Raw genomic sequence first — 26442 nt, forward strand, 5'->3', positions numbered from 1 at the left:
TGAGGAAATTTCCTCTAGCAATACAGCAACTGTTAGTCTCAGAGAATTGCCTGGGCCACTCAGAGGGTAAAGGATTTATAAAAGTCAAGCAACCAGTAAGTTTCTGACATAGGTTTTAAGCCCAGTTCTTCCTGACTCCAGGATTCAATCTCTATCCACTACATCATGCTGCCATCTACACACACCCACATGCAAACACACACACACACACACACACACACACACACACACACACACATAAACATGCCCATAGTGGGGGTTAACTGGTTTTGAGGTCCACCTCTGACATGCCCTGGCTGGGCAGTCTCAGGAGTCTCTCTAAGACTCTGAGTTGTACAGAGTTGGCCAATCTGGCACATTTGTCAATTGGCTTGCCAATCTGGATGGAGGGAGCGTCCATATAAGTAGTATCTCAAACCAAGGAAATCCTAGGCCGAGATCAATTATCTATACATGCACATATAAGTACAAATGAATACACAGCAAAGCATCTATTATTTTATCAGTATGGAAAATTTCCAGTAAAGGATGGCAACAACAACTATAAGAACTAGTACTTTTATAGTGCCTGTTATATACCAGACATTGTGATAAGTACTTTTAAAATATCATCTCCTTTGATCCTCATGACAGCCTTGAGAGGTAGATGCTAATGTTGTCCCCATTTTACAGAAGAGGAACCTGAGGTAAAGTTTAAGTGACTTGCTCAGGGTCACACAGATAGTAAGTATCTGAGATCAAATTTGAACTCAAGACTTCCTGACTGAAAGCCCAGTCCTCTGTTCACTGCCTCATTTGTAAAACAGTGATAATATTACTCATTCTACCTTTGTTTAGGTATCTAAGTGGTGCCAGTTTAAGTGACTTGCCCAAGGTCACACAGCTAGTATCTGGAGCCAGATTTGAACTCAAGTCTTCCTGATTCCAAGCATAGTGCTCCTAGCTACCTAAGTGTTTTGAATCACAGCTCTTCTTTTCCCTAGGGGGCTGCCTCAGATTCTCTGAATTGTGGCCCAGGGTCACACAATGGATTAGATGTAAAATCTGAACCCTTTATCCTGACCGATGAAGTCCATCCTCACATAGGCAACTCCATCTAAGCTACTTCTAGACAGGTTTCACTTTCCTCCCCAGCCATCTCCCTTTGCCAATCACATTTTCTTTCCCTTCTCTTTTCAACCCCACTTTTCAAATGATTAATCCTGGAAAGGTGTCTCAATCTACTCCTCTACAGTTCCACTCCCTACCCATGTAATTTTCCAAACTCAAATGCCTTTCCCTGGCCACCAATCCCTTCTATGTATTGTCTCCTTCAGTTAGAATGAACTCCTCAAGGGTGAAATGTCTTTACTTTTGTATCTATCTCCTCAGCACTTAGCACAGGATGTGGCACTTTGCAAATGCTTAATAAATACGTTTTCACTCATGCATCCACTCATAGAAGGTTGAAGATGAGAGAGACAGGACCCTGACTCTTGGGAAGACAGACCTGATTTCATTCTGTGGGGCAACATGCATGGAAACACACACAGCTGTCAATTTCAAGAAAGCTACAAGATCTGTCTTTGCCAAACAGCATCATTAACATTCGGCGTTTTGCATCAATGCCCAGTACTCGAGATATCGTTTTTAATATAAAAGATGGGGGTGACGTACTCTTAAAATGTCAGAAAAGGAAGGAAGAAGGCAATAACTCTTCTTTCTTACCTGGGTTAAATATGCCATCCCCTTCTTTCCATCCAATGAATTCAATCATCTTCTTCAGAACAGCTTCTTCCACTAACAGAAACACTGGGGACACCTCATAGGTATAACTAGACAGGTATAAAAGAAGCTTCAATTCTAGAAGTAGGGCCCAAATGTCCCTCTGTCTTCCCCAGCAATACATACAGACATGCCTGAAGGTAGTAGCTTCAGTCAATAAATCAAGTGCCAACAGTTACACGCCTGTTCTTTCAGCAGAAAAAGGCAGGCTTGGATTTACTGGTCCTGAGTTGGTGTGGTTCTCAGGAAATTTCCCCACCAGGGTATGGAAATATATGAGCAATGAAGGCATCATTCACAGGTAGATAAATACTAGTGGCCAATGAGCCAAAGGTATGGAGACTTGAGTTACTAGTCCTTTGAGATAGAAAATAGGAAATTAGGATGCTGTATTTAAAAGCTAGAAAAGCTAGAAAGTCTTCTGTTTTGTTTAGTACTCTCTTTTCAGCTCCACTCCTACCCTGGATCTTTTGTCAGAGGAGGGAACGAGAACAGGAGGGGTCAATGGCACTTGAACACTGAACCAATGCCTGTTTTGCTCTGCATAGATAGACCTTGGAGTTTGGTGAAAGAGTTATTTTTTCTATGCAAAGGTCTTTCTGCCAAAGGACTATCAGTCCATTCACACCTGAGTAGTCAACTCCCATGAGTTCACCTTCCCCCAAAACAAAACAAAAACCAAATGTGCCATCTTGCTGGCCAACCACATGGTGGTGACGGTTCAGCTAAGCTGGCCCTCGGGTGACCTACACACAGTAGATCACTGGGCTCATTTCTAAAGCCTTAGGAGCTTGTGAAAGGAGATAAAGGACCTCAGGCCTCAGAGGACATCTAGTGAAACCCCCTTATTTTACAGATGAGGAAAATGAAGTCTCAAAAAGGTCATAGGATCATGAATATGGAACTGGAAGGAACCCTAAGACCATGTAGTCCAACCCTTTCATCTTACAAATGAGGAAACCGAGGCTCTGTGAAGTTAAACAAATTGTCCAATGTCACACTGGCACATCAGAAGTGGGGTTTGAACCTTACAATTATAGATGCAAATACAGATCTGGAAATGTGAGTCAATAAATGAAGTTAAAGCATACTTAAAACACAGCATCTCAGAGATTAGAACAAAAACTATGCCACCAACTTTATATTACGGAAATTCTGACTACGACATATTCAGAAATAGTCACACTGGCAGTGTGATGAACACATTAGCAATCATTGATGCCAATGAGAAAAACGAAAATTCATCTCAGTTATGGATGTCATTTGTGTGGATACAGGTATGTAGAAATTTGTCTAATGTATGTGTCTATACTGTGTAAGATTCTTCTGGTTTTTTGTGCGTTTTTTAGAATAAAATGGAAGACTCACTCTCTTTTGATTGAGAGGTCTGGTGGGGTATATATTGGATATAGCATGCTGTGGTTAGAGTCAGGAGGTCCTAGGTTCAAATTCTGCCTCTGATTCTCACTAGCTCTGTGGCCTTGGGCAAATTAGCTAACTTCCCTGGGTTTCAGTTTCCTCATCTGCAAAATGGGCATGGAGATATCTGCAGTACCAACTTCACAGGGTTTTTGTGAGGTTGCTAATGATATCATACATGTAAAGTGTTTTGAAAAATTTAAAGTAGTATATGAATACCAGTTGTTATTATTGTTTGTATCCCCTTCTTAGCCCAAACAGGCATAGGCATGAGGAGAGTGGACAATAGAAAATTCATTATGGCTTTCCCACACCCCTTCATTCAGAGGAGCATGGGGCTAAGACTTAAGTACCATTAAGAGCTTCCAATAAGGAATACTAAGTCAGAAAGTTGTTGTTGTTGAGTCCTTTCAGTCATATTTGACTCTTCTGGACCCCATTTGGGTTTTCTTGGCAAAGATAATGAAGTGATTTGTCATTTCCTTCATCGGCTCATTTTACAGATGAGGAAACTGAGACAAACAAGGTTAAGTGACTTGCCCAGGGGCACGTAGCTGGTGAGCGTCTGAGGCCAGAGTTGAACTCAGGAAGATGATCTGCCTGGTTCCCAAACTAGTGCTCTATCCACTAAACCACATTAGCTGCTCAAGTCAGAAAGACCACTGTTCAATTCCTAATATATACAATACTCATGGTGTGCCCATAGGCAAGTCATTTAATCTTTCTGTTCCTTAGTTTCCTCAAATGGGGGGTAGACACAATGGTCTTTAAGATTCCTTCCATCTCTAAAGGTATGACTTTATGACGTGTCAGTTGAGCCATTGACCTGTATCCATGGAGGGAGATTCTATACCATGAGTTCCCTATCAGTTAAATCATAGATCAGTGTCCCTCCTCACCCCTCTAAAAGTGAGTATGTGCAGGTCACCAATCATGACTATTATTTAGGACAGAAATGGAACCAGGACACAGACATTCAGCAAATGCTCCAAATATCTGAATGGAAAGAAATCCATTCTTGCCACAAAATTCCAGTAACACTTCACTTACACACTTGGGTTCAAAGCCTCTGTGATGAACCGAGCAACTAGGGAATAGTAATCCATGCCAGCATACAGCTGATTGAAGAATCTTGGGTGATCTGTTGATTCAAACACAAGTCATTCTTAATTCATATATGCATGTGCAGAGGAAGAGAGAACCTTTAAAGTCCTTTCTCACGGCGCTTTTCCTGGAACAGGCAGAGTGCCCCGAGGCAATCAGATAATTTCAGCAGGGAACCTTCAGCTTATTTCTGGAGAAAACAACCTTTTCCCATTTTTGTTATGCTTGCTTTACTCCAGGAGAAACATCCCCTTTGATTGCTGTCCGCCCAATTGTTAGAAGCTTTGACTTTTAAGCTGGTGAAGCTGACTCTCAACATGAACTCTAGATTTTAATTTTATGAACAGACACCAACAGGGTTGCCTTGCAGGGTTTTATGGGGGACAGGCAATGAGGAGTTGCTCACATATTCTACAAATTTTTGTTCATTAGAAAGGCAGGTTAGTAGAGTGCATTCATGGCTGGTTTGTAAATTGGTAAGACCTAGGTTCAAATCCTGCCTTGGATACATTCTAGCTTTCGTTCATGAGCAAGTCATGGCTTCTCTGAGCCTCAGCATCCTTATTTGTTAAATGGGGAAAACAATAGCTACAGTAATTATCTCTCAAAGTTGTTGTGAGAATGAAGTAAAGTAATTCACATAAACATCATAAATTTAGACCTGGAAAGAACCCTAAAGGCCGTTGAGCCCAACCACTTAATTTTATAAATGAGGAAACTGAGGCATATAGAGGTTAAGTGACTTATCCAGGGTCACGTAACTAGTAAGTATTAGAGACAAGATTTGCACCCAGGAATTGACAAAATATGAAGCACAAAAAATAGTTACCATTATTGTAATTCTTCATGAATCACTCCTAGACATGTCCAGATTCCATTAGTTGATTAGAAGAATTTTTCCACATCTTATTTTAATACTCTATTTCTTTTTCGGTTGTCACTTTTTTATGGGGCACATGGTTTCAATGTTATAAATTTCAATAGTGGGTCACTCAAAGAAACTATTCCCAAGGATTAAAATTTAGGAATGGGACTGCTACTTTGTTCTTCGTCACTCTATGCTTGCATATGAAACAGAATGCCCAGTGAGTGGGTTCATTAATAATAAATGTTAGTTAGCAGTAATACCATTGGTGTTATTATTATATGTTACTCTGTTACTTACACCCTTATATTTTTCAAACTAGACCTCCATGACTGATGATATCAATCAGTAAACATATATTAAGTACCTATATGGTTGCCATGCAGAAAATGAAAGTCATTGCCTTCAAAGGATGTTGTTGTGACCGTTGTTGATCATGCTTCATTCCTGAAGATGACCAATGACATTATGAGGGTGATGCCTTGATATGCGTGTAAGTTAGATTTAAGTGAGGCAGGGATACCTCATTCTCTCCTCTAGAGTTATCAAAGTCCAGCAGCAAGACAAAGGTCAAGGTGACTATAACATATGCATTTATTACTAAATGCAATTAGAATGCAGAAAATATCAGACAATAACTTTCTTTTTTTTTTTTGAGAGGCAATCAAGGTTAAGTGTCTTGCTCAGGATCACACAGCTAATAAGTATCAAGTGTATGAGGCTGGATTTGAACTCTGGTCCCCCTGACTCTAGGGCTTGTGCTCTATCCACTGCACCATCTAGCTGCTCCCAGAGACTAACTTTCGAAAGTAAAACATGCAAGCAGGGAATATGCATCTAGCACTGGGCGCCACATTGGTTTAAGGACATTGAACACCTGGAGATGATCTAGGTGTCCCTGGCTATGAAGGAACTTCAGAACATATCACACAAGCAGTATTGAAGGAACTGGATGTGACGCCATCTCATTCAGTCCCTTCAATTTAATTAGGAAGAAACTGGTGCTTAGTAAGACAAAGTAACCTTCTTGTACAAAGCCTCTTACATCAAATTGTGAGCTCCTTGAGGGCAGGTGTCTTGCCTTTCTCTGGATCCCTAGCACTTAGTATGGTGTGTGGCACATAATAGCTGCTTAATAAATGTTTGTTGACTGACTGGGTGATATCAAGACTGGAAAAAACAGAGAATGTAAGCTTTTTGAGGGTAGAGACTTACAGATTTAGGGCTGGAATGGACCTCAGAGTCCATCTTGTTCAATTCTCTCATTTTACAAAGGATGAAAGTAAAGCCCAGACAGGTCAAGTTACTTGTTCAAAGTCACCCAGTTAGATAATGGCAGGGTCAGGATTTGAACCCAGGTCCTCTGATTTCAAATCCAGTGTTCTGTCCCCTATCCTCCACTGCCTTTTGTAATAAGCATTACTGAGGTCCTTGGCTTTTCATGCTGGGAATGATTTGATTTCATGTGTAATCATGGAATGTCACAGAACAAACTAACAACTCCCCATTTAGAAATGGGGAGATGCCATTGGGAATCCATGGGGAACCATTTCCAAAAGTGACTTCCTATTACAATGAATATTGTCTCCATTAGATTTTCTTCCTTAAAGAAGGAAGAAAATGTATAAATGATAACTAAAATATAAAATGACTGTGAAAATAGGACATGAAAACGTCTTCCTCTAATCCACCAATGGAATCTGGGCATGGCTAGGAGCCATGATTGCACAAAGAATTTTTAGAGTTCTCCAAGTTAATTTATGAGTGATTTCCATAGCAACAGCATGGAACAAGTCCAGTAAACTAAGAATCCCTGACATTAAATGTCATTCCACCCCTTCTGACATAGACCGTAATAATAAGATATGTATCTTTGCTTCCTAAATGCTAACGGGGCTTTTGATAAATACACCAGCCTTTCCCAAAGCGATACAATCCAATTATTTTTAGCTGTAATTTGATTAGATTCTTTCCACTAAATTTAATTCAGTGTCAGAATTCACATGGCATCAAGTTAGGTTGGTCCTGAGCAATGGATTAGCTTTTTACTGCATTTTAAACTTTCTATCTTTCATTTTAAGTGATTTTTTTCTCCTTTTGAAATTTGGGCACTGGTTACTTTGTCAGCAGTCAATTAAGAAAAAGAACACTTTATCACATTCCTCTGTGCACTTACTTAATCCATGTAAGCTTAGAAGGTCAATAAATTAATCAATAAGCATTTATCAGGTATCTACTGAGTACCAGACACTGTTCTAGGTGCTAAGGATATAAGTACAAAGAATAAAACAATTCTTGCTTACGTTCTAATAGGGGAGACATTCAAATGAATATATATATATATTATACATATATATGAATATATGTATGTAGTAAAGTGAATAAATACAAATTCATACAAAGTAGATAAATACAAGGTGGTTTTGGGAGGAGAAGGCTAGCAGTTGTATGAGAAGGAATCAGGAAAGGCTTCATGCCAGAGATGGGGCTTAAGTTATGTCTCAAAGACAAAGTATCTCAAAATGGGACTCCATGAAGTGAAGGAAAGGAGGAAGTGCATTCCAGGCATGGATAGAGATGGGTAATGGAGGGACATGTGTGAGGAATAGAGGGAAAATCAATTTGGCTAGATTGTAGAGTACAGGAGGAGGAATAGTGTCCAATGAGGTTGGAAAGGTAGATTGGGGCCAGATTGCAAAGAGCTTCAAAAGCTATACAGGGTGGGGGGCAGCTAGGTGGCGCAGTGGATAGAGCACTGGCCCTGAAGTCAGGAGGACCTGAGTTCAAATCCGGTCTCAGACTAAACACTTGACACTTACTAGCTGTGTGACCCTGGGCAAGTCACTTAACCCCAATTGCCTAAAAATAAAAATTAAAAAAAAAAAGCTGTACAGGGGGTGTATAGTATATTCTTATTCTAGGGAATAATGCAAGTCACTTAACCTCTTTCACCTCAGTTTCCTTATCTGTAAAATGAGTTGGAGAAGGAAATGACAAACCACTCCAGGATCTTTGCCAAGAAAACCCCAAATGGAGTCACAAAGAGTTGGACATGATGGAACAACAATAAGGCTGGGGAAAACTGGGGAACCATTTGACTTTATTGAATAGAACAGTGACTTGGTCAGAGCTGCATCTGAGGAAAGTCACTTGCATTGCTGTGTGTAGGATGGACTGGAGTGGGGAGAGACTTAAGGACAGAAACCAGTTGGGAAACAATTATAATAATCCCAGGAGAGCTGATAAGGACTTGAACTAAAGTGGAGAGCCTGTGAGAATAGAGAGGAGGGCTTGAATTTGAGACATATTATAGAAATAGAAATGGTGAGAGCAGGCAACAAGTTGGATATGTGGGATGAGGGAGCATGAAGAGTTGAGCACAATGCCAAGGTCATGAACCTGGGAGACAGAAAGAAGTAGGCTGCTCTGTACAGAAATAGAGACGTTTGGATGAGGAGAAGATAGAACTCTGTTTTGGGCACGTTAAATTTAAGACATCACTAAGACATCCCATTCAAAATATCCAATAGGAATTAGTCACATGGGAATAAAGCCCAAGGGAGAGAACAAGGCTCAGTGTGTAGATCTGGGAGTCATGTGCATAGTGATAACAGTTAAATCCACAGGAGTCAATGAAGTCACTAAGAAAGTAAATGTGGAGGGAGAATAGAAGAGGGAAGAGGACAGAATGTTGGGGAACATCTACAGTGGAGAGGCATGATATGTATGGATGATGAATTAGCAAAAGAGAATGAAAAGGAAGAACCAGCAGAGTAACGTCATGAAAGCGTAAGAGAAGAGAGAGTATCCAATAGGTGAGGAATGGTCAACAGAGTCATAGGTTCCTAGATTTCGAGCTGGAAGGGAAACGAGTACTCATCAACTTAACCCCTTCATCTTATCAATGAGGGACTTGAGACTCAGAGCAGGTAAATGAACTGTGCCAGGTCACACTGGTGGCAGAGCAGGAATTTGAACTCAGGGTCTCTGACTACGAAACCAAACCCAATGCTTCTTTACATTAGACTGTAGTATAAAGGTCATCTACTGCACCCCGGGTCATCACCAGCCATCTTGACTTTTGTCTTGCCACTGGATTTGTATGACGCTGGAAGAGAGAGTGAGGGTGATGACTTTGTGTAACTCAGCATCACTTAAATCCAACTCAGTAGCAAATCAAGACATCGTCTATGATGTCACTGGTCCTCTTTGAAAACAAAGAATGAACAACAACAATGCTTTTTAGTTTCCATGTGTTGCCATCCATGAGCCAGATTACACCGGTTGTTTCTACTTCTTCCAACTTGCTTAAGATCTTTGTGTTCCTGATGGATCTTATTTTAAAAATTCACATATGAGATGTCAGTCAAAGGTATCTAGCAAAGAACTTGTAAGGATACTTTAAAGGAGCAGTCATGAGGACTTTGGAGGGCCATCATGTAGAATTTTTCATTCTTCCTAAAATTTACATGACCAACATGGGAACCCAAATTACATGGTAGATTTAAGCTGCTTACTTCTGAATACAGGATTGGAATAAGGAGAGAAAAGCTGTCACAGCAAATACTTTTTTAATGGGGACATTAGAAAGAGCTGGGGTTTTCATCCACAGCCAGCCAATGAGCTATCTTGCTGTCGACTCAGGTTTTTTTGCTTCGCAGCAGATTTCTGCAAAAAATCAACTGGTTTGGTCACAGAGTCAACTTCGTTTAATCATCAAAAAAAATGCCAACCACCTAAACTAGGTGACACCCCTAAAAACAACAGATCCGTTGTTTGTTTTAATTTCCATCTTTTCCATCCCATAAAACTAGTTATACTTTGCTTTTCTAACAGAAAACCCATTTGTGAGAGAACACGTCGCCTTGTCACTGAGCTAGAGGTCATGAGACAAATTAAGAGCCTTACTGGTTTTGACGCTGTATCGGATGACATCCTGGCAAAGTTTCAAGAGTCTCTGATGTGGTTCCCCAGTGTCCCTCATCTCCAGATCAAGCAGTTGCTTCAGCTGCTCCGGAGGCTGCCATTCACAAACCTAGAGATGGAAGGGGGATGTGAGGATGCATGCTATAAATACTGCATGAGGTCAAGAGGAAGCAGAAAAAATCAAACAGTGACATGGAAATCACATCCACACAGGCAGAGGGGAATCAGAAAGGACCGAAAAAAATGGTGTTGCAGCTCGCCAGCAGCCGACTCACTCGGCAGGGCCCTCGAAATATTAGACTTGCCACTGCTTATGGGGACATTTTAACAACCCCCAGTCAACCACAGGAGCTGAATCTTTTAGATTTCCCCGATTTGCCTGCCTGATGATGGATACATCCTATATGGCTCGGCAAAGAAAGCAAATCTAACCTTCCCCACCCAAACAGCTTGCAATCCAACAAGAAAAGAGCAGGGAGGAGGAGGGAATAAATTGTGAGCTGCTGCTAGTCAGTCCCTTGCCGTTCCTCGAATTCAGAATGCCATCTCTCACCTTTGGCCATTCAAAAAGGCCATCATTCAGAAGAAGAATGTACTCCCTCCTCACCCCCAAACTTTAAGAATTGATCTCTTCACTGTGAATGACTTAGCTATTCTCAGCAGTACGATGATCCAAGACGATCCCGAAGGACTAATGATGAAGCATGCTATCCGCCTCCAGAGAAAGAACTGATATTGATTGAATACAAACCGAAGCATGCTATTTTTCACTTTCTTTCTCTCATTTTTTTCTTTTATTTGAGTCTTCTTGTACAAAATGACTAATATAAAAATGCTTTACATAATTGCACATGCATAACCTATATCTGATTGCTTACTATCTCAGGGAGGAGGGAGGGAAGGAGGGATAGAATTTGAAACCTAAAACTTTAAATAAAATGTTTAATTTTTTTTAAAAAGAATTGATCGCTTCTTTCAAGGCTCAGCTCATGTACCACCATTAATTAAGCCTTCCCTGATCCCACCTCCCTTCTCAACAATACAGGAAAGTAAGGCTTTTGTTCAGGGATTGGATACAACTAAAAAGGGCTGATAAAAATATATTGGCCTAGAGTTTTACAAATCGAAAGAAAAGGGTTTTACACTAAAAAGGAAGGAGGACAGAGAAAGATACCTAAATATCTATGATAATCTAAATATGGCACATACCAAGCTGGGTACCATAGAAGGTAACAATAATGTCAGAAGAAAAACAGTTGCATACATGCCAAGAAACTCAAAGGAGACAAAATACAAAAAAGGGGGCCGAGGGGAAACCAGCAATAAAACCCATCAATTCAGATATCTGCATACAAACACACAAGTTGAGGGCAATAGAAAAGTAGATGAGAAAATCAAGGGAAAAAATTACCTCAATCAGAACTGGTGGAATAGAACATACGACTGGAAAATATCAATGAATGGGTAAATCCTATTTTTTTTGAAAAGGAACAGAATAGGTAAAAATGGGTATGGAGTAGTACCATGTATTATCTATAGCTATATGAAAAATTCAGGAACCAGATGTGGGATGTTTGGGTGAAGATCAATGGAGGCCACACTGATACTGTCATTGGAGTGTAGTGTAGACAATCTGAACAGAGTGGAAATAGACTACAAGTTTGGGAAAGAGATCGCAAGCCTGGGGAAGGGGAGAAGGAGAAATAAAGATTGATTAAGCATCTACCATGTGCTGGGCACTGTGCTAAGCACTTTACAAATATTTTCTCATTTGCCCAGTATGGGAGCATGCTGGAGGAACCTCAATTATGCAGACATCTACTGGAGACCATCTCCACCTAAAAAGGAATAGCTAATGATTTTTTGATTTGTCTGAATGATAATTTCATGCTTCAAAAAATGAAGGAACCAAGAGAAGTAAATTGGATTTTGAGTACAATTCTCATCAGCAAGGAAGCATCATTTGCTTGAAATCAATGATGGGAACCTTAGGGAGAAGTGACCCATTGCAGCTTAGAATTTGTAATCGAGAGGGAGAGGAAATGTCTATTGTGAACTCTTGACTTGGGGAAAGTAGAATTCAAAGCATCCAGGAAAAGGTTAGGTAGAGTTTCACAAATTAAAATTCTACAGAGGAAGTAATCTCAGGGATAACCAGAAGTTCTGAAGAATGAAATTCTGTGGAAATACAAAGAAAAACAGGAACAATTAAAGGAAGAAGTAAGAGTTGTTTAAGAGACTGGTATGGATGCACGAGGAACTCTTGAAAAACTTAGATTTAAAAAAAAAAGACATGTATAGAGGTTGAAAGGAAGGTAAAGCAATGGTGGATGAGCACAAAATTGAACACAACACCAGGAGTCCTGAAGTTAATATTGAGTGAAAACTGGTAAGAACCGCTGAGGAAGGATTTTGTTAGCTCTTCTAGGGAAAAGAGATGATCATGGAGGGGGCCAGAGCCATATTTAGGGTACATGGGATGGTAACAAACAAAAGAGAGAAGATAGAGAGGCTAATCTCTTATTTTGTTTCTATTTTCTCTGTGGAGTAGAATGATCATTGGTCTTTAGGAAAGGTTTCAACGACAACAAGAAGAAGAAGAAGATAATAGGTTGATAGCTAAGGTCAGTATGGAGATAGGAAGGGAGCACCAGGTGCCTTGAATGAGTTCTAGTCATGTGGTCTAGATATCCACACAGGAGGTCTTTTTGTGCTCTAACACTTTTAAGCAATGACTTGGATGAAGATATAAATAACATACTTAACGAATTTTCAAATGATCTAGAGGTAAAAGAAATAGCTAATATGCTAGAGATGCAAGAGACCAAAATAACTCCACAACTTTAACACATGGGTCAAATTTAACAAGATTATGTTTACTCCTAGGAAATTTCAAGTCTTAATAAACTTGGGCTCCAAAAAAATCAACTTCAGAAGGACAAGATAGGGGAGGTCTAGCTAGAGGGTAGCTCATTAGAAAAAGATCTTGGGGTTTTAGTGGATTGCAAGCTCAATTAGAGCCAACCATGTGACACGGCTGCTAAAAAAAATAATGAAATGTTAGCCTGCCTGATTTGCAGGAAGAGGGATGGGACGGTAAGCCTGCTCTGCCCTGGTCCAAACACATCTGGAGTATTTCATTTTTTTCTGCGTGTTACATGTGATGGAGGACAACCAGGATTAGGAAGGGTTTCAAGATCATGTTGCATGTGGGTCATTTTTTAAAATATTTTACATTTTTAAATGATGCAAATTTTAAAAAAATAAAGGGTTAAAGAAAGTAGATTTCAAGCAGGGTTCTGAGTAATTTTTTTTTGAAAAGGCCAAATAATTTTGGGAACTTCTGCACTAGACGATCTCTGAGCATTTTCCAATTCTGGGATTCGTTACCTTCTCTGTGACATCAGGAGCTTTCAGGATCACTTCTTCCATGATTAACCGACAGGCCTCTTCCACAAACTTTTCTCCTGCCTTTGGATCTGTTGTGGGACCGTTGAGAATGACACCATCTACTAAGACGACATTCTTCTTGTTTGGGACCATTTCCGGTTGTTCAGGCTCACCTGTTTGTTTATTTTTTTTTTTAAGCAAAACAAAAAGAGAGAAGAAAAAATGCTTCTTATTTAAGGAGTATTTTCTTGTGTTGCACCACCATCCACAATGACCACTTCTAGGGGAATTTTTCCATTTATTCACACTGTTTCCCCTCCTCCCCACTCTCAGTGCATCGGTGCATGGCTGCTGATGGGTGAAGTTCTATAAAAATAAAACACAAGCTTTCATTCTGCTATTAAAGAAAAGACTTAACATGCAAATGTCCCTGGGAAACAGAACTGAGATATGAATTACTAGCATCATCCCTTTCCTAAGAACATCAGTGGATGAAAGGGCACTGGGCACCTGAAAATTCTGGGAGCAATGACAGGGAGATGAGAAGAAATGGGTTTAGGAAAGGGAGATGCAGAGAAAAGACAAATTTCACCACTTATAAATTTTGCCTACAACCATCCCTGCTTTTGCACCTCAGAGATCACCTCCTACATAGAAATGAGGGGCCATTTCTATAAAATACAGTGTCCCCAAGTCAGCAGATGAGCAATACAATTTAGGGGCAGTCTGGACAAGGGAATCAAATGCTGGACTTGGAGCCAGGAGGACCTGAGAGCAATTCTGGCCTCAGGCATTTCTTGGTGGTCTGACACTGGGCTGGTCATTTAATCTCTGAACCTCAGTTTCCTCATCTGTAAAACGAGGGTCTTAGCAACAACTACCTCTGAAGGTTATTGTAAGGATCAAATGATATAATATTCGTTAAGCACTTTGCAAACCTTTAAGTATTCTATAAATATTAGCTATGATGATGATGATTTCTTTTTATTTCTACTGCCAAGCTAATCTTCCTTATGCACAAATCTAATTGCCAGCTGACTTGTATGCTCTACCCCATCCCTCCTGCCTGTTTTGGAGCCACAACCAAATTCTTTGCTACTTAGAGAAGGTGTGTTTTCTATTCCCCAAAGGCCGTACTCTCTATCCTTGTAAATTTGCAAAGCAAAATATCTCTATGTGGCCAAAAATATCACTCCCTATAAGTATTGTGTCCTCCAATAGAACGTAAGCTCCTTGAGGGTAAAGACTTTTGACTTTTGTATTTGTGTCTCCAACATTCAGCACAATACCTGGCATTTAATAAATGGTTTTGTTTTGTTTTCCATTCATTCTTGTCACATCTCTGCTAAAAAAAAACAAAAAACAAAAAACAATTCCAGTGGTGTCCTGTTAGCAACAAAGAAAAGTCCAGAATCCTTACTCTGGCATTCAAGGCTCCCTGGGACTTGGCTCCAAGTGCCTTTCTACTCATGTGTCACATTATGAACCATGACACACCAGTCAAACTGGACCACTCCTTGATCACGCCCCATCCTTTCTCATCACCACATTTGCACTTGATCCATTCCTGAGGCCCAAGAACCCACCTGCTGAAATCCACCTTACCCTTCAACACTCAGCTCAGATATCACCTACTCCATCAAGGCTTTACAGATCTTGTCAAGGACTTTGTGCCTACCTAAAGTACTTATTTTGTTCCTGTTTTGTATTTCAATTATATGACAAGATTAATATTTTATTTCCTTTGCTAGATTGTAAACTCCTTAGGGTTAGAGAACATGTATGTTGATAAGAATTTATTGAATTTAATCAAATTGCTAAATGAAATTTTATATTGCAAAATAATGGCATTTTTCTGAGACATAGATAACTCTGGTCCGTGTTCTAAATGATGGGCTCCATTACCTTGTTGTTTTAAGGTCAAGGATTGTTTTCATCTTCTTGTATACAGCACTTCATGGTGCCTGGTATATATAGTAGGTGCTTAATAGTTGCTTGTTGACAGTATCCTTCCAATGTACCAGAGGCTGCTCACCTTGGAGTCTAATTTGAATTTTGCCCACAAATAAAAGAATCTGAGTACAGATATTCAAATTCTTCTTGTAGTGAGAATGACATTTCCCCCAAGGAATATCTTTCCTGATTATACTCTCTTATTTCATTTTCTTAAGACAGGCCAGAGAATCAGAATTAGAAAAGGGACCTTGAGAGTTCATCTGATAATAGCAATGCTTGCAGGTAGATGAATATCTCAAGTGAAACCAACCGAGAGTTGTTGATTCCTTCCTTGAATTACTGAACCATACGTATACATGTATATTTGTCTAGAACATACATACACACAGCATCATTGTAGCATGTGACAGCCATGCTGTGAGGCTGATATATGGTAGTGCTGCATAGCAGCTAGTCACCCAAGACCATGATGGATGAGGAATCACATTTGAGGGCCACCTCAGGGGAACTAGAGGGCGTGGCCAAGCTGTTGCATATCAGCAACCAAGAATTATATAGACCATGTGCTATGAAGGGTGTCATGGAAGAGATGGATATTAGAAAAGGAGGTAGATTTGCCACATTGTAAGGGGGGAGGGAGAATAACAATGCTCAATGGGACCCTCAAAATGTCAAGAGGTCTATGGGAACACCTCAGCATATTGGATGAACTCTTTATGGGAGAATGTGGCTAAGTGGTATGCAGGACTGGTGGACCAGGATGGGGTCCAATGTGTTAAAGTAGAGTGAGAACCCACATCAAGGAGAACGCAGCTCTAAGTAGAGATGTGCAACCCACATACACATGTCTATCTGTCTATTTTTCCTTGACAATATTCTAAGTTTCACATGGCAGCTACAGCATCTCATCTATTCTGTGCCCCTATCTTTGAAGAATTAGGGAAGTTCAGTACATCTCCCCGCCCCCTGCGCACACACACACACACACACATATACACACACATACATGTAGGCCTTCAAAGACACATATATACTTGCCTTCTTCTCCATGGACATATTCAATCAAGTAACATTTTTTAAGAGAACTCTACTTTTTCTTTTCATAAATCGTTCTTGAGCCAAAGAGATCAATATCAGAGAACAGAACGTCAGGACTCTTTCCACCTGACATGGTGAGTAGACATTTAAAATGAGCCTTCATATTCCAGGCACAGTCTCCCTGCTCCAGACCCCCTCTCATTTTCCCGTGGAAAGGCTGGGGGTGGAGTGTGGGGAGGTGAGATTGGAAGCAACCTTGTTTTCAACCATTTCAAGTCTGTCCTTTAAGCCCAGCCAGAAAACAACAGGGCAGGGGGAGGGGTAAAGGGGGCGGTGGGAATGAGTAAAGACCAAGCAATTTTACACAAATGGTACCCGTTTTAAAGCAGTTAAATGTGAGAATACCATCAATGGTGTCATCTAAATAGGAGATTAAGGATTACTGAACAGAGGGGAAATAGCCTTCAACAAAAATGATTCTACCATTTAATTGGAAGATTAAATTGATATTTACCTAGCAGGCTTTGTGTCAGTCTTATTCTTTTTTCATGACCTAGTTCTTCTTTATAATCACATACATTAATTTCATTTCGTAAAGTTAAGCACCCGCCATTTAAGAAAATCATTTCCAGTGTCTGGCATACTGTAAGTGCTTGATAAATATTTGTGGAATAGAATAGAATAGAAAAAGAACAGAATAGAGCAGATAACAGAACAGAATAGAACAGGCTAGAGAAGAGAAGAGAAAAGATGTATTGACTGATTCTTTAGGAAAAATGTGTAAATCTTTTTTAAAAATATTTCAAATATTTCCATTTTTCTCATTAATAGTATTAACATTGATTAGGCACCCATGCTCTAGAAACTGTATATAGCAAACCAATGCCCATCTTTTTGAAGGAAAATGCTTGGATACAATCCTCCAGTTTTACCTCACCACTTCAGAAAAAAAATAATCTTACTGCTAGCATGCTCAAATAGCATCCATGAGCAGATAAAAATGGCATAGAAACATTTACCACTTTTTGCAACTTGTGAAAGATGGGGTCTTCTGCAAAGGATGCAGTTTGCATAAGAATGTGAAAGGTGAGTTGTCAATAGCTCCCCCAAAATGAATTCCTATAATCTTATTTCATGGTCAGGTTCAATTAGCTTTGGTTTTGAAATGATGGATTTAAAATGAATTAGGGTCAAATGCTTCATCAGCTCTGGGACCCAACTGACAGAGAAAAGGCGCCCACATTTGAATAAGCTTCTCCTAAGTACTGTGGGGTAGGCAAATATAAAAAGGAAAACTGCTGATTTTTCTGGGAATTTGGGTTATGTCCATAGAAGATGTTATCATTAAATACACACACACACACACACACACACAATTCCTTTGAGAAAAGCTAAATAGTATAGCAAATAAGCATTGAAGTCACAGAATACAGCTGAGTTTAAATCCAGCTTTGGTTACTTACTAGCTAGCCGTATGTGACTCTGGGCAACTTCTTTCAGACTCAGTTTCCTCATCTGTAAAATGGTTTAGTGTCTACACCAGAGGTTTATTGTGAGGATCAAATGACACGATACATTTAAAGAATTTTGCAAATCTTACAACCCAACATAAATGTTGGCTAGTATTATTATGATTTATTTTCCCTTTAATAACAGGATTTGATATCTGAATTGATAGACAGCAACAACTCCAAAAATCTGGCTGGAATGATAATAAAATGATAAAACTGCACATGTCCTAAACCCACTTACACCTAGAATAGCAGAGAAGTTAAAATGTTCACAGTCTCTAAAGCATTGATTTCAGAAAACACCCAAGGAGTTTTCAGGACCAGGGGGTCAAGCAGTTAGGTCAATAATATTGAGCAGCATGTGAACTAAGTGATGTTTTTGCACAGTTGGGAGCCTATGCTATATTGATGCATAAATTCAATTGTAGATGTGCCTGGTGTAGAATATTGCATCCCTTGCATGCACCATGATGGGTACACCCTCCAGTGAGGTCAGAATGTTGTTTATTGTATGTGTTTCTATGCTGAATTATGCCTTAGGCAGGTTTAAAAATAACTATAGCAAATTGGTAAGGGTTAATCAGTAAACAGGTGGGGGAAAGCAGAGGCAAAATGGTTCTTGGTGCCAGGGAGAATGATAGAGCGAAGGGAGTGGATAGGGGCAGCAGGGTAGGAGCAGAAAGAGAGAAATTAGTGGAGAAGAATCTGGGAATAGGACAAGAACCACTCCCCACTTAATCAGCCCTTAAAATGATGTTGAGAGAAGAACCAAGGAAAGGGGAGGGAAATTCAGTCTATACTGGTAATAGACAACTTCAACATTTCAAAGATCTTAGTTAGATTTCATCAATGGAGGGATTCCCTCTATGGATGTAGAGAGCTGGACTTGAAGTCAAGAAGACTAGGTTTGAATCTTGTCTCAGATAGCTGTGTGACTCTAGGCACTCTAGGTTATTACCTAACTGTTCTGGACCTGTTTCCTCAGTTGTAAAATATGGTAGTGGGATTTGGTAACCTCTACATTCCCTTCCAGCTATGAATCCAGGATCCTGTTGTCCCTATGTCCCTATGTCCCTATGATTCCTATAACTTACAATCTTCAAAAGATGTTGTAGCTGAAAAATTCATCCTTGTGCAGCTAGCCCCAGTGAGGGGCCCTTCCTTAAAATCAGGACATCCAGGGATGCAGAATGTGACCAATCCAAACCTTCTCATCTTAGTTGTTTCCTATGTACATCTTTCTATCAATTCTCCACAGATGACAGATGGTTATAACAGATGGTTATAATCGTAAGAAAATGTGATGTCTCTCATAGAGGGACCCAGATGATAAAACAGAAAACTAGAGAGGTAAAAGAATAAGCCCTGGAGTTGTGTCAAAGAAAGGCTGCTCTCTCTAGTACTACCATTTACTGAGAAGGAAGATGAAGACAGTGACTGACAAAGAGGTAGACGAAGGTAGACACTTCTCTGCGTTGCCACCTCTTCTTGCTGATAGAGGGAAAAGAAGACAAATCCTGTAAAGGAGAGTGGGAGAGGGTTTCACTAAACTTACAATAAGGGTCACTGCCTTTTCTTTAAAAAGCATACCACTACTTTGTCTGAAAGCATCATTAATCCTAAATCTAAAAGTGATAGATACTACAGCTGCTGTCATGGAGCAAACCCAGTTGAGCAGAGGAACAATGCAGCATCAGAGAATCAAGTAGAAGATGAGTTCATAAGCTAAGATGTCATGCTCAGGGAAGTGTTTGTCCAGAAGAGCATGGAGCAGTTCAACTTAGCAATGGAAGTGTTTGTGCACAATATTCACAAGCAATATACTCATCAAGAAACCTTTACAGACAGTTCCTGAGACAGAAAGGGGATATCATAGTCTACAGGTCCAAAGTGGAGTTGCTCTGGCCACTTACCTTTACGTACGCACATACCTTACTATTATAGGATTTTTTGTGTGTACCTACTTTCCCCATGGGCACATAGATGGGAGAGTGGAATCTAGGTTTCTTGGTAGAAAGATGTATAAATAGTTTGCTTTGCATTTTCAGTAAATGTTTTGGTTAATTGAGTTTTAGTAGTTGATTTGATTGTGTGAAATACACCAATGGGAGCTCCTAGCTACTGTATTGGTAAGGAAAGTCACCTATATGGGTTACTCCTAGGACTCTGAGAATAGTGAGTTGTAGTAATTACCCTTCCTCTGGTGAAACCTCAATCTGCCAATGTGGAGGAAGGGCAGAGGAAAACAAGAAAAAGAGAGAGAAAAAATGAGTATCCCTGGGGAGATGGGAGATGAAAGGGGGCTATATAAGTAAATAATGAAACAAATGCCTACAGTTTTCTCAGGGGGAGGAATATAGAATAAATAATTAAATCTAGAATAATAAATAACATTGCAGAAAGTAAGAGGGCAATTGATTTGACCCTTTTAGTTGATTACGATCATTGTGCATTTGTCTCTCCTCTTCTGAGATCTACAAGCATGTTTCCTAACTTGCTTGTTTGTTCTATACCCTCATCCCCAATATCCCAGTTGCGAATTCAAAACCACTAATTATGCTTCCTCTACAACTTGTTCCAATGGCTCATTCCGGTGTGGAGCTAATCCCAGATTCCCAAAAGCTATGCCAAGGCAATGTAAATGCTAGTAGATTTTTCCAAGCCAGAACAGTTTCAAATGCAGGATCAGTGATGGATGGTCTTTCTATTATTTGAGGATTAGACTAGCCAAATCAAGAAGCCCATCACTTAGAGGTTTTTGTTGATTTCCCCTAATGTTAGTGTCTACCCCAATCACTGTGTATTTATCTTTTAGATCTTGTATGTACTTATCAGTACATATCATTTCCCCTTTAGTAGAAGGAAACAAGATGCCCCTTGAATGCAGGAATTGTCTCACTTTTATATTAGTAATACTAATACCTAGCACAGTGCCAAGTACAGGGTAGGCACACATTAATGCTTGCTGGTTGATTGGCTGTAGAGCAAATTTCTGAGCCATACTAACTCTCAAAGAGCATACCCTAAGTTTTCTAGTGGGGATGTGGAAAGAGGCAGAATAATGGCATAGCAGATAGAGTGCTGGGCTTGGAATCGGAAAGAATTGTGTTCAAGTCCCATCTCAGAAACTAGGTGAGAGAGTTAATCTCTCTGAGCCTCTTTCCTTAACTGTGAAGTGAGAATGATAATACCCAACAAACCTACATCATAAGGTTATTATAAGGCACAAATGAGATGTCTGTAAAATGCTTTAAAAGTATGATAGAGATATAAGTTGTTATTCATATTATTATGATTATGATTATAAGGTGTACTCATACAATGAAATCATAGACCTTCGAAGTACTGAAATAATTCCATTTTTTCAGGGAAGTCAATAAAATGGAAAGAATCTAGGATGATGAGCTTGGAGCAAAGATGAAGGTGGAGGCTCTGGACCTTTTTTGTGTCATGGACCCCTTTGACAGTCTGGTAAAGCCTATAGATACCTTCTTAGAATCATGTTTTTAAATTCATAAAATAAAATACATAGGATTATAGAATTATAAGAACTCACATTTATATAATATCTACTATGTATCAGGCACAATGCTAAGTGCTTTGCAAATATTATCTCATTTGATCCTCACAGCAATTGGGGGTGGGGGAGGTGTTATTATTATCTCCACTTTATAGTTGGAAACTGAGATAGAGGTTGAGTGACTTGCCCAGGGTCATAGAGATAGTAAGTAGCTAAGGCCTGATTTAAACTCAGGTCTCTACTGACTCCAGGCTTGGCCCTCTATAAATGGCACCACCTCACTGCTCCCAACCTATTATACTGAAAAACAATTATCAAAATTTTTTTAAAGTTCATGGAATCCATGTTAAGAATCCTCGAAGATAGAACAAGTATTTGAATGGTTGGCATGTAGAGGAAGGATTATTTTTGTTTTGCTTGGCCCCAAGGGATAGAAGCAGGAATGAGAAGTAAAATGAGGCAAATTTAGGCTTGGCAAGAAGAAAAGATTTCCTAACAATTAGAGTTAGCCCAAAGTGAAATTGGTGGGTTCCTCCTCATTGGAGTTCTTCAGGCAAAAGCTGGGAGAACACTTGGGAGGTTTGGTGTAGAGACAAGTCCTGAAGAGAAGACGGTTAGATTCAATCACTGTACCCACAGCTGCCAGGCTCTGAGCTATCTTCTGGCTCTGAGAGTTGCTTCCTCACACATAGATCGGCTTTGCCAGCCGGAGGTTCTGACAAAACGTCTCACCAAGGACACACACAAAAATGAGAGAACTAGTTAGAAAATGAAGGAATAAACAAATGAATGAATGAAGAAGCATCCATTAAGTACTTGTGTGCCAAGCACTATGTTAAAGTCTGGCCATACAAATATAAAAGCAAAGACAGTTTGTCTCTCAAAGAACTTATATTCCAACAAAGTGAGATCATAATTCATCTGTATTAATTCCTGTACTCCACAATTAACAGATAAACGAATGACTTCTGAAGGAAAAAGGGGAAGGAGGGGGGACCTTTTTTGGAATGATGGCATAATTCCCCAATCTCCAACAGTTTTGTGCAATAGAATGCAAACTCTACTGGAGTGCAGCTAGGTGGCACAGTGGATAGAGTGTCAGGACTACCTGAGTTCAAATCTGGCTTCAGACAGTTACTAGCTGTGTGACCCTGGGTGAGTTAATTAAATGCTGCCTGCCTCAGTTTCTTCAACTGTAAAATGGGGATAATAATAGCACTGACCTCCCAGAGTTATTAAGAGCATCAAATGACATAATATTTGTAAAGCACTTAGTACAGTGCCTGGCACAGAGTAAGTAATAAATGTTTTTTCAGTCATTCATTTTCTGACTGGTTATAACTTTTTTTTGTATCCTTGGTGGAAGCGTAACTTCAGAATCCTACAATGCACGATCCCATGTTCCCCTTAAGGCCTGGCACAGGTAGACCTTTAATGCTTATTGAATCTTCTTGGAATTTATTTAGAAGCACCTGCTAGAGTATGTCTCAATGAACACTCTCAAAACAGGCTGATTTTATCAGCCCTGGAAGACTAATCAGGAGATTGGATTCAGAAACAAGGTCCTTGAAAAAGTCACTCAGTTGTTGAGAAACTTGCGAGGTTTCTGGGTGTATTTCACTACCTATAATCCATCTTCTCTGCTCACAAATGTTGGGTCTTGCTTTGTAAGACTAAAGCCAAGAGATGTCCTCAGAAAATAGGCCAGCAGTCGAGAAGACTTCTGACTTTTCAATTAGTCAGAGATTGGAGATACCCTCTGATCATTTCACTAGAAAAAGCTCAGAAACCATATGATGATCCAACAACAAGCATTTTGAAAGTGCCCACTAAGTGCGGGACCCAATGCTTGGTTGGGGATGCAAAGACATGTAGTCGGGTAGACCAATTCTTTCCTTAGCTCATCTCTCCTATTTTCATTATTGCTAGATGTTGAATAACCAGGGTCTAGTTGCCGAAAGACACCATTTCTCTCAACAAAACCTAACAAGTGTTCACCCACTTCTGTTTGAGGATTTCCAGGGAGGGCAAAGCCACTATCTCCCCAAGGAGCCCATTCTAAACTCTAATGTTTAGAACATTAAAAAAATAAGCTTAAATCTGCCTCTCAGTAACTTCTACCTAGTTCTATGCTCTGGGCCCAGGCAGAGCAAGGTTAATCCCTCTCCTATATAACAAGCCTTGACAAAAGCTGTCATGTGTCTGTTCCCCTCCACCACCGTCCCCCAAGGTTTGTTTTGTTTTTAGCTAAAAATTCCTTTTCCTTTTAACTGATCCTCATATGGCATGGATCCTAGACATCTCCTCATTCCTGTCAGCTCCTTCTGATATGCTTTATCTTATCAATATCCTTCCTCAAATTTTGGGTCCCAAGTTTAATACATTACCTCGATGCAGTGTTACCCAGCAGAGCTCAGTGGGGCTATCCATTCATTTTTGACACTATGCCCCTCTTAATAACCTAGGAGAACTTTAGATTTTTCACCAAGACTAAAAACACTAGATCTTTTTAGATGAACTGTTTTCCAGTCTTGCTTCTCTTATTCTGTACCAAAAAATAAATGTTGAGATCCTCCTGGTCCATTGAATTACCCCCAAACAACCTAGTTGAGTTACCCTATCAAAAAAGGAATTGAAGTTAGTGTTTATTATTGATAAACCCACGCTAGCTTTTTAATGATCGCTGCTTCCCTTTTTAAATGCACACAAACCATCCCTTTAATAAAGGAATCTAGAATTTGGTCGGGAATAGAACTCAAGCTTACTAGCCTTGAACATGCAGATTGACTCTACTCTCTTCCCTTTTTTTTGAAAATCCAGAATGTTTGTCTTTCTCCAGTCCTGCAACACCTTTCCAAATTTTCATAATTGCTCAATGTTTTCTTACAGAAATGTATCAATGACATTTTCCATTTCCTTCAGTAACTCTAGGATATAGATCATCTGAGCCTCATGACTTGAACACATTGAAGACATTTAGATGTTCATCCCCGTGTGACCATGGATAAGTCACTCAGTTGCTTCATCTATAAAATTAAGGGGTTGGACTAGATGGCATCTTAGGACCCTTCTGGCTCTAGATCTATGAATCTACAAGTCTTCTCACTCACAGAGATCTGTTATCTACACATTCCATCTACATCAAATCCCGCTCTTCTTTATCTCCTCGTACTCAATGTAGTGAAAAAAAAATAACAAATAAACATGTTTTGTAGCTGCTGTCTTAACATACATTGACAAGTTCAATTTATTTGGAGATTTAGCACTCCTGAAATTATTCCTAAAAGTCCATCCTATTATTTGCATTCAACAATCACTTGGCCCTTGCATCCATCTTCTTTTGAAAACTGGAATTAATTGACGTGTCTTGCATTGTTCTCTTTAGGACTATTCCTCTTTTGTTCTTCATTGGAATCATTTTGATGCCTTCAGAGTTGGAAATCCACTGAAATCCAGTTGGAAACTCTTGAGAGTTTCCTAACCCTGTTGGGCTAATTCTTGTGGGGGGAGTTTGTTTTGCCAGATGTTTCAGGTTTCTGGAAGACTGAACTACCGATCACTAAAGCATTACAGTACTACCAAGGGAAGGCAAGAAATAAAACTCAAATTTCTCCATTTCAAATATTGTTTCCTGAGTCTCTTATCAATTACAAAACCACACAAAACTATTTGAAAGCAATTTTAGCCTCCTAGAGGAATAAACAATTAAGTTTCTATAATCTATTAATTGCAGTGTACTGCAGAGTCTGAGAACTAAATTATTCAAGTGTTAACTTCAAGATTGTAAATGTATCCATTCAACCACCAATTTAAAAATGTGTTATAAAATGATGGGCAATTTGCATGTCCCAGGGATACTTTTCATGAGAGGGGGGAGCATCTTTGTCAATACTTTCTCATTCCCGGAATAATATGATTTGGGCGTTTTGGAAAAGAATTGTAAACATTAGCATAGAGGTTGGCAACCTCCGGCACAGATGGTACATTATTTTATTTTTAATTTTAGAGGTGTACAGACTTTTAAATTATACCACGCCCCCTCCCTACCACCTATAAGTGCCAAAATTCAGCCTTAATCATTCTCCTCAGACAAGTTGTCTCCCACATACATAGAAAAAATTGACAAATCACATTTCCTCTTTTGACAAGGTTATGAGACGGGTAGATCAAGAGAATATTAAAGAAGTTATCACAGGACTCACTGAAATCCAGATATACTAAGTCTCTAATGCTGTCCCTTGTGGCCAAGATCATGATGTTGCTTGGATGATAATGCAGTTAGATTCAAAACTGGTGCAATGACTGGACTCACCATGGGGTGAGTGTCAGCTTGGAAGAAGTCTCCAGTAGAGTATCCCAAGGATTGATCCTTAGCCCTCTTCTGTTCAACATTTTTATCAGGTGACTTGTATGAAGGCCTAGATACTATGATTAATCCAATTTTCAGTTGAAACCAAGCGAGGAATGATTGCTAATATATTGAATGACTGAGTTAAGAAGTAAAAAGATCTCAGCTTTCTAGAAGGATAGACCAAATCTCATGAAAAGATACTAAACAGAGATAAATGTAAGAATCTAATCCAGGACTCAAAAAATCATTGATGCAGGTAAACAATAGGGAAGACATGTCTAGATATTGGTTTCGATGTGAAAATATACAGGTTTAATCAATTTGGGGTTTGATAAGGGTCAAAGGTATGATATGGGAACCAAACATTGCATGTATAGTAAAAGATTCATGATATTCAGAACAAGAGAAAGTGACTCTATCCCTGGTCATATCACATCTAGAGTATTTTGTTTAGTTTTGGGCAACACATTTTAGGAAGGAGATTCACTGCAGTTAAGTGTCCTGTCGATACTTAAGATAAATAAGAAAATTAAGTTTCTTGAACATGCATTTTTTCTTTTATCCCAGTAAAAGAAAAAGATCTACTAGAGTATTTTAA

The 26442-nt window shown here is 39.5% G+C and overlaps 1 protein-coding gene across 1 annotated transcript in view; it reads right to left on the reverse strand.

The window, feature by feature from the left end:
- GADL1 (glutamate decarboxylase like 1) overlaps nucleotides 1–13636 on the reverse strand; it is a 166738-nt gene extending 153102 nt beyond the window's left edge. The window contains exons 1-4 of the mRNA XM_027872500.1: nucleotides 13469–13636; nucleotides 10061–10187; nucleotides 4234–4324; nucleotides 1708–1814 (exon numbers count right to left, since the gene is read on the reverse strand). Coding sequence (XP_027728301.1) covers nucleotides 1708–1814; nucleotides 4234–4324; nucleotides 10061–10187; nucleotides 13469–13621 — 478 coding nt within the window. The 5' untranslated portion in view covers nucleotides 13622–13636. The remainder of the gene's footprint in view (nucleotides 1–1707; nucleotides 1815–4233; nucleotides 4325–10060; nucleotides 10188–13468) is intronic.
- Nucleotides 13637–26442: the final 12806 nt, after the last annotated feature.

The sequence above is a fragment of the Vombatus ursinus genome, unplaced genomic scaffold, assembly GCF_900497805.2.
Source record: "Vombatus ursinus unplaced genomic scaffold, bare-nosed wombat genome assembly UNPS02014799.1, whole genome shotgun sequence".
Taxonomy (NCBI): Eukaryota; Metazoa; Chordata; class Mammalia; order Diprotodontia; family Vombatidae; genus Vombatus; species Vombatus ursinus.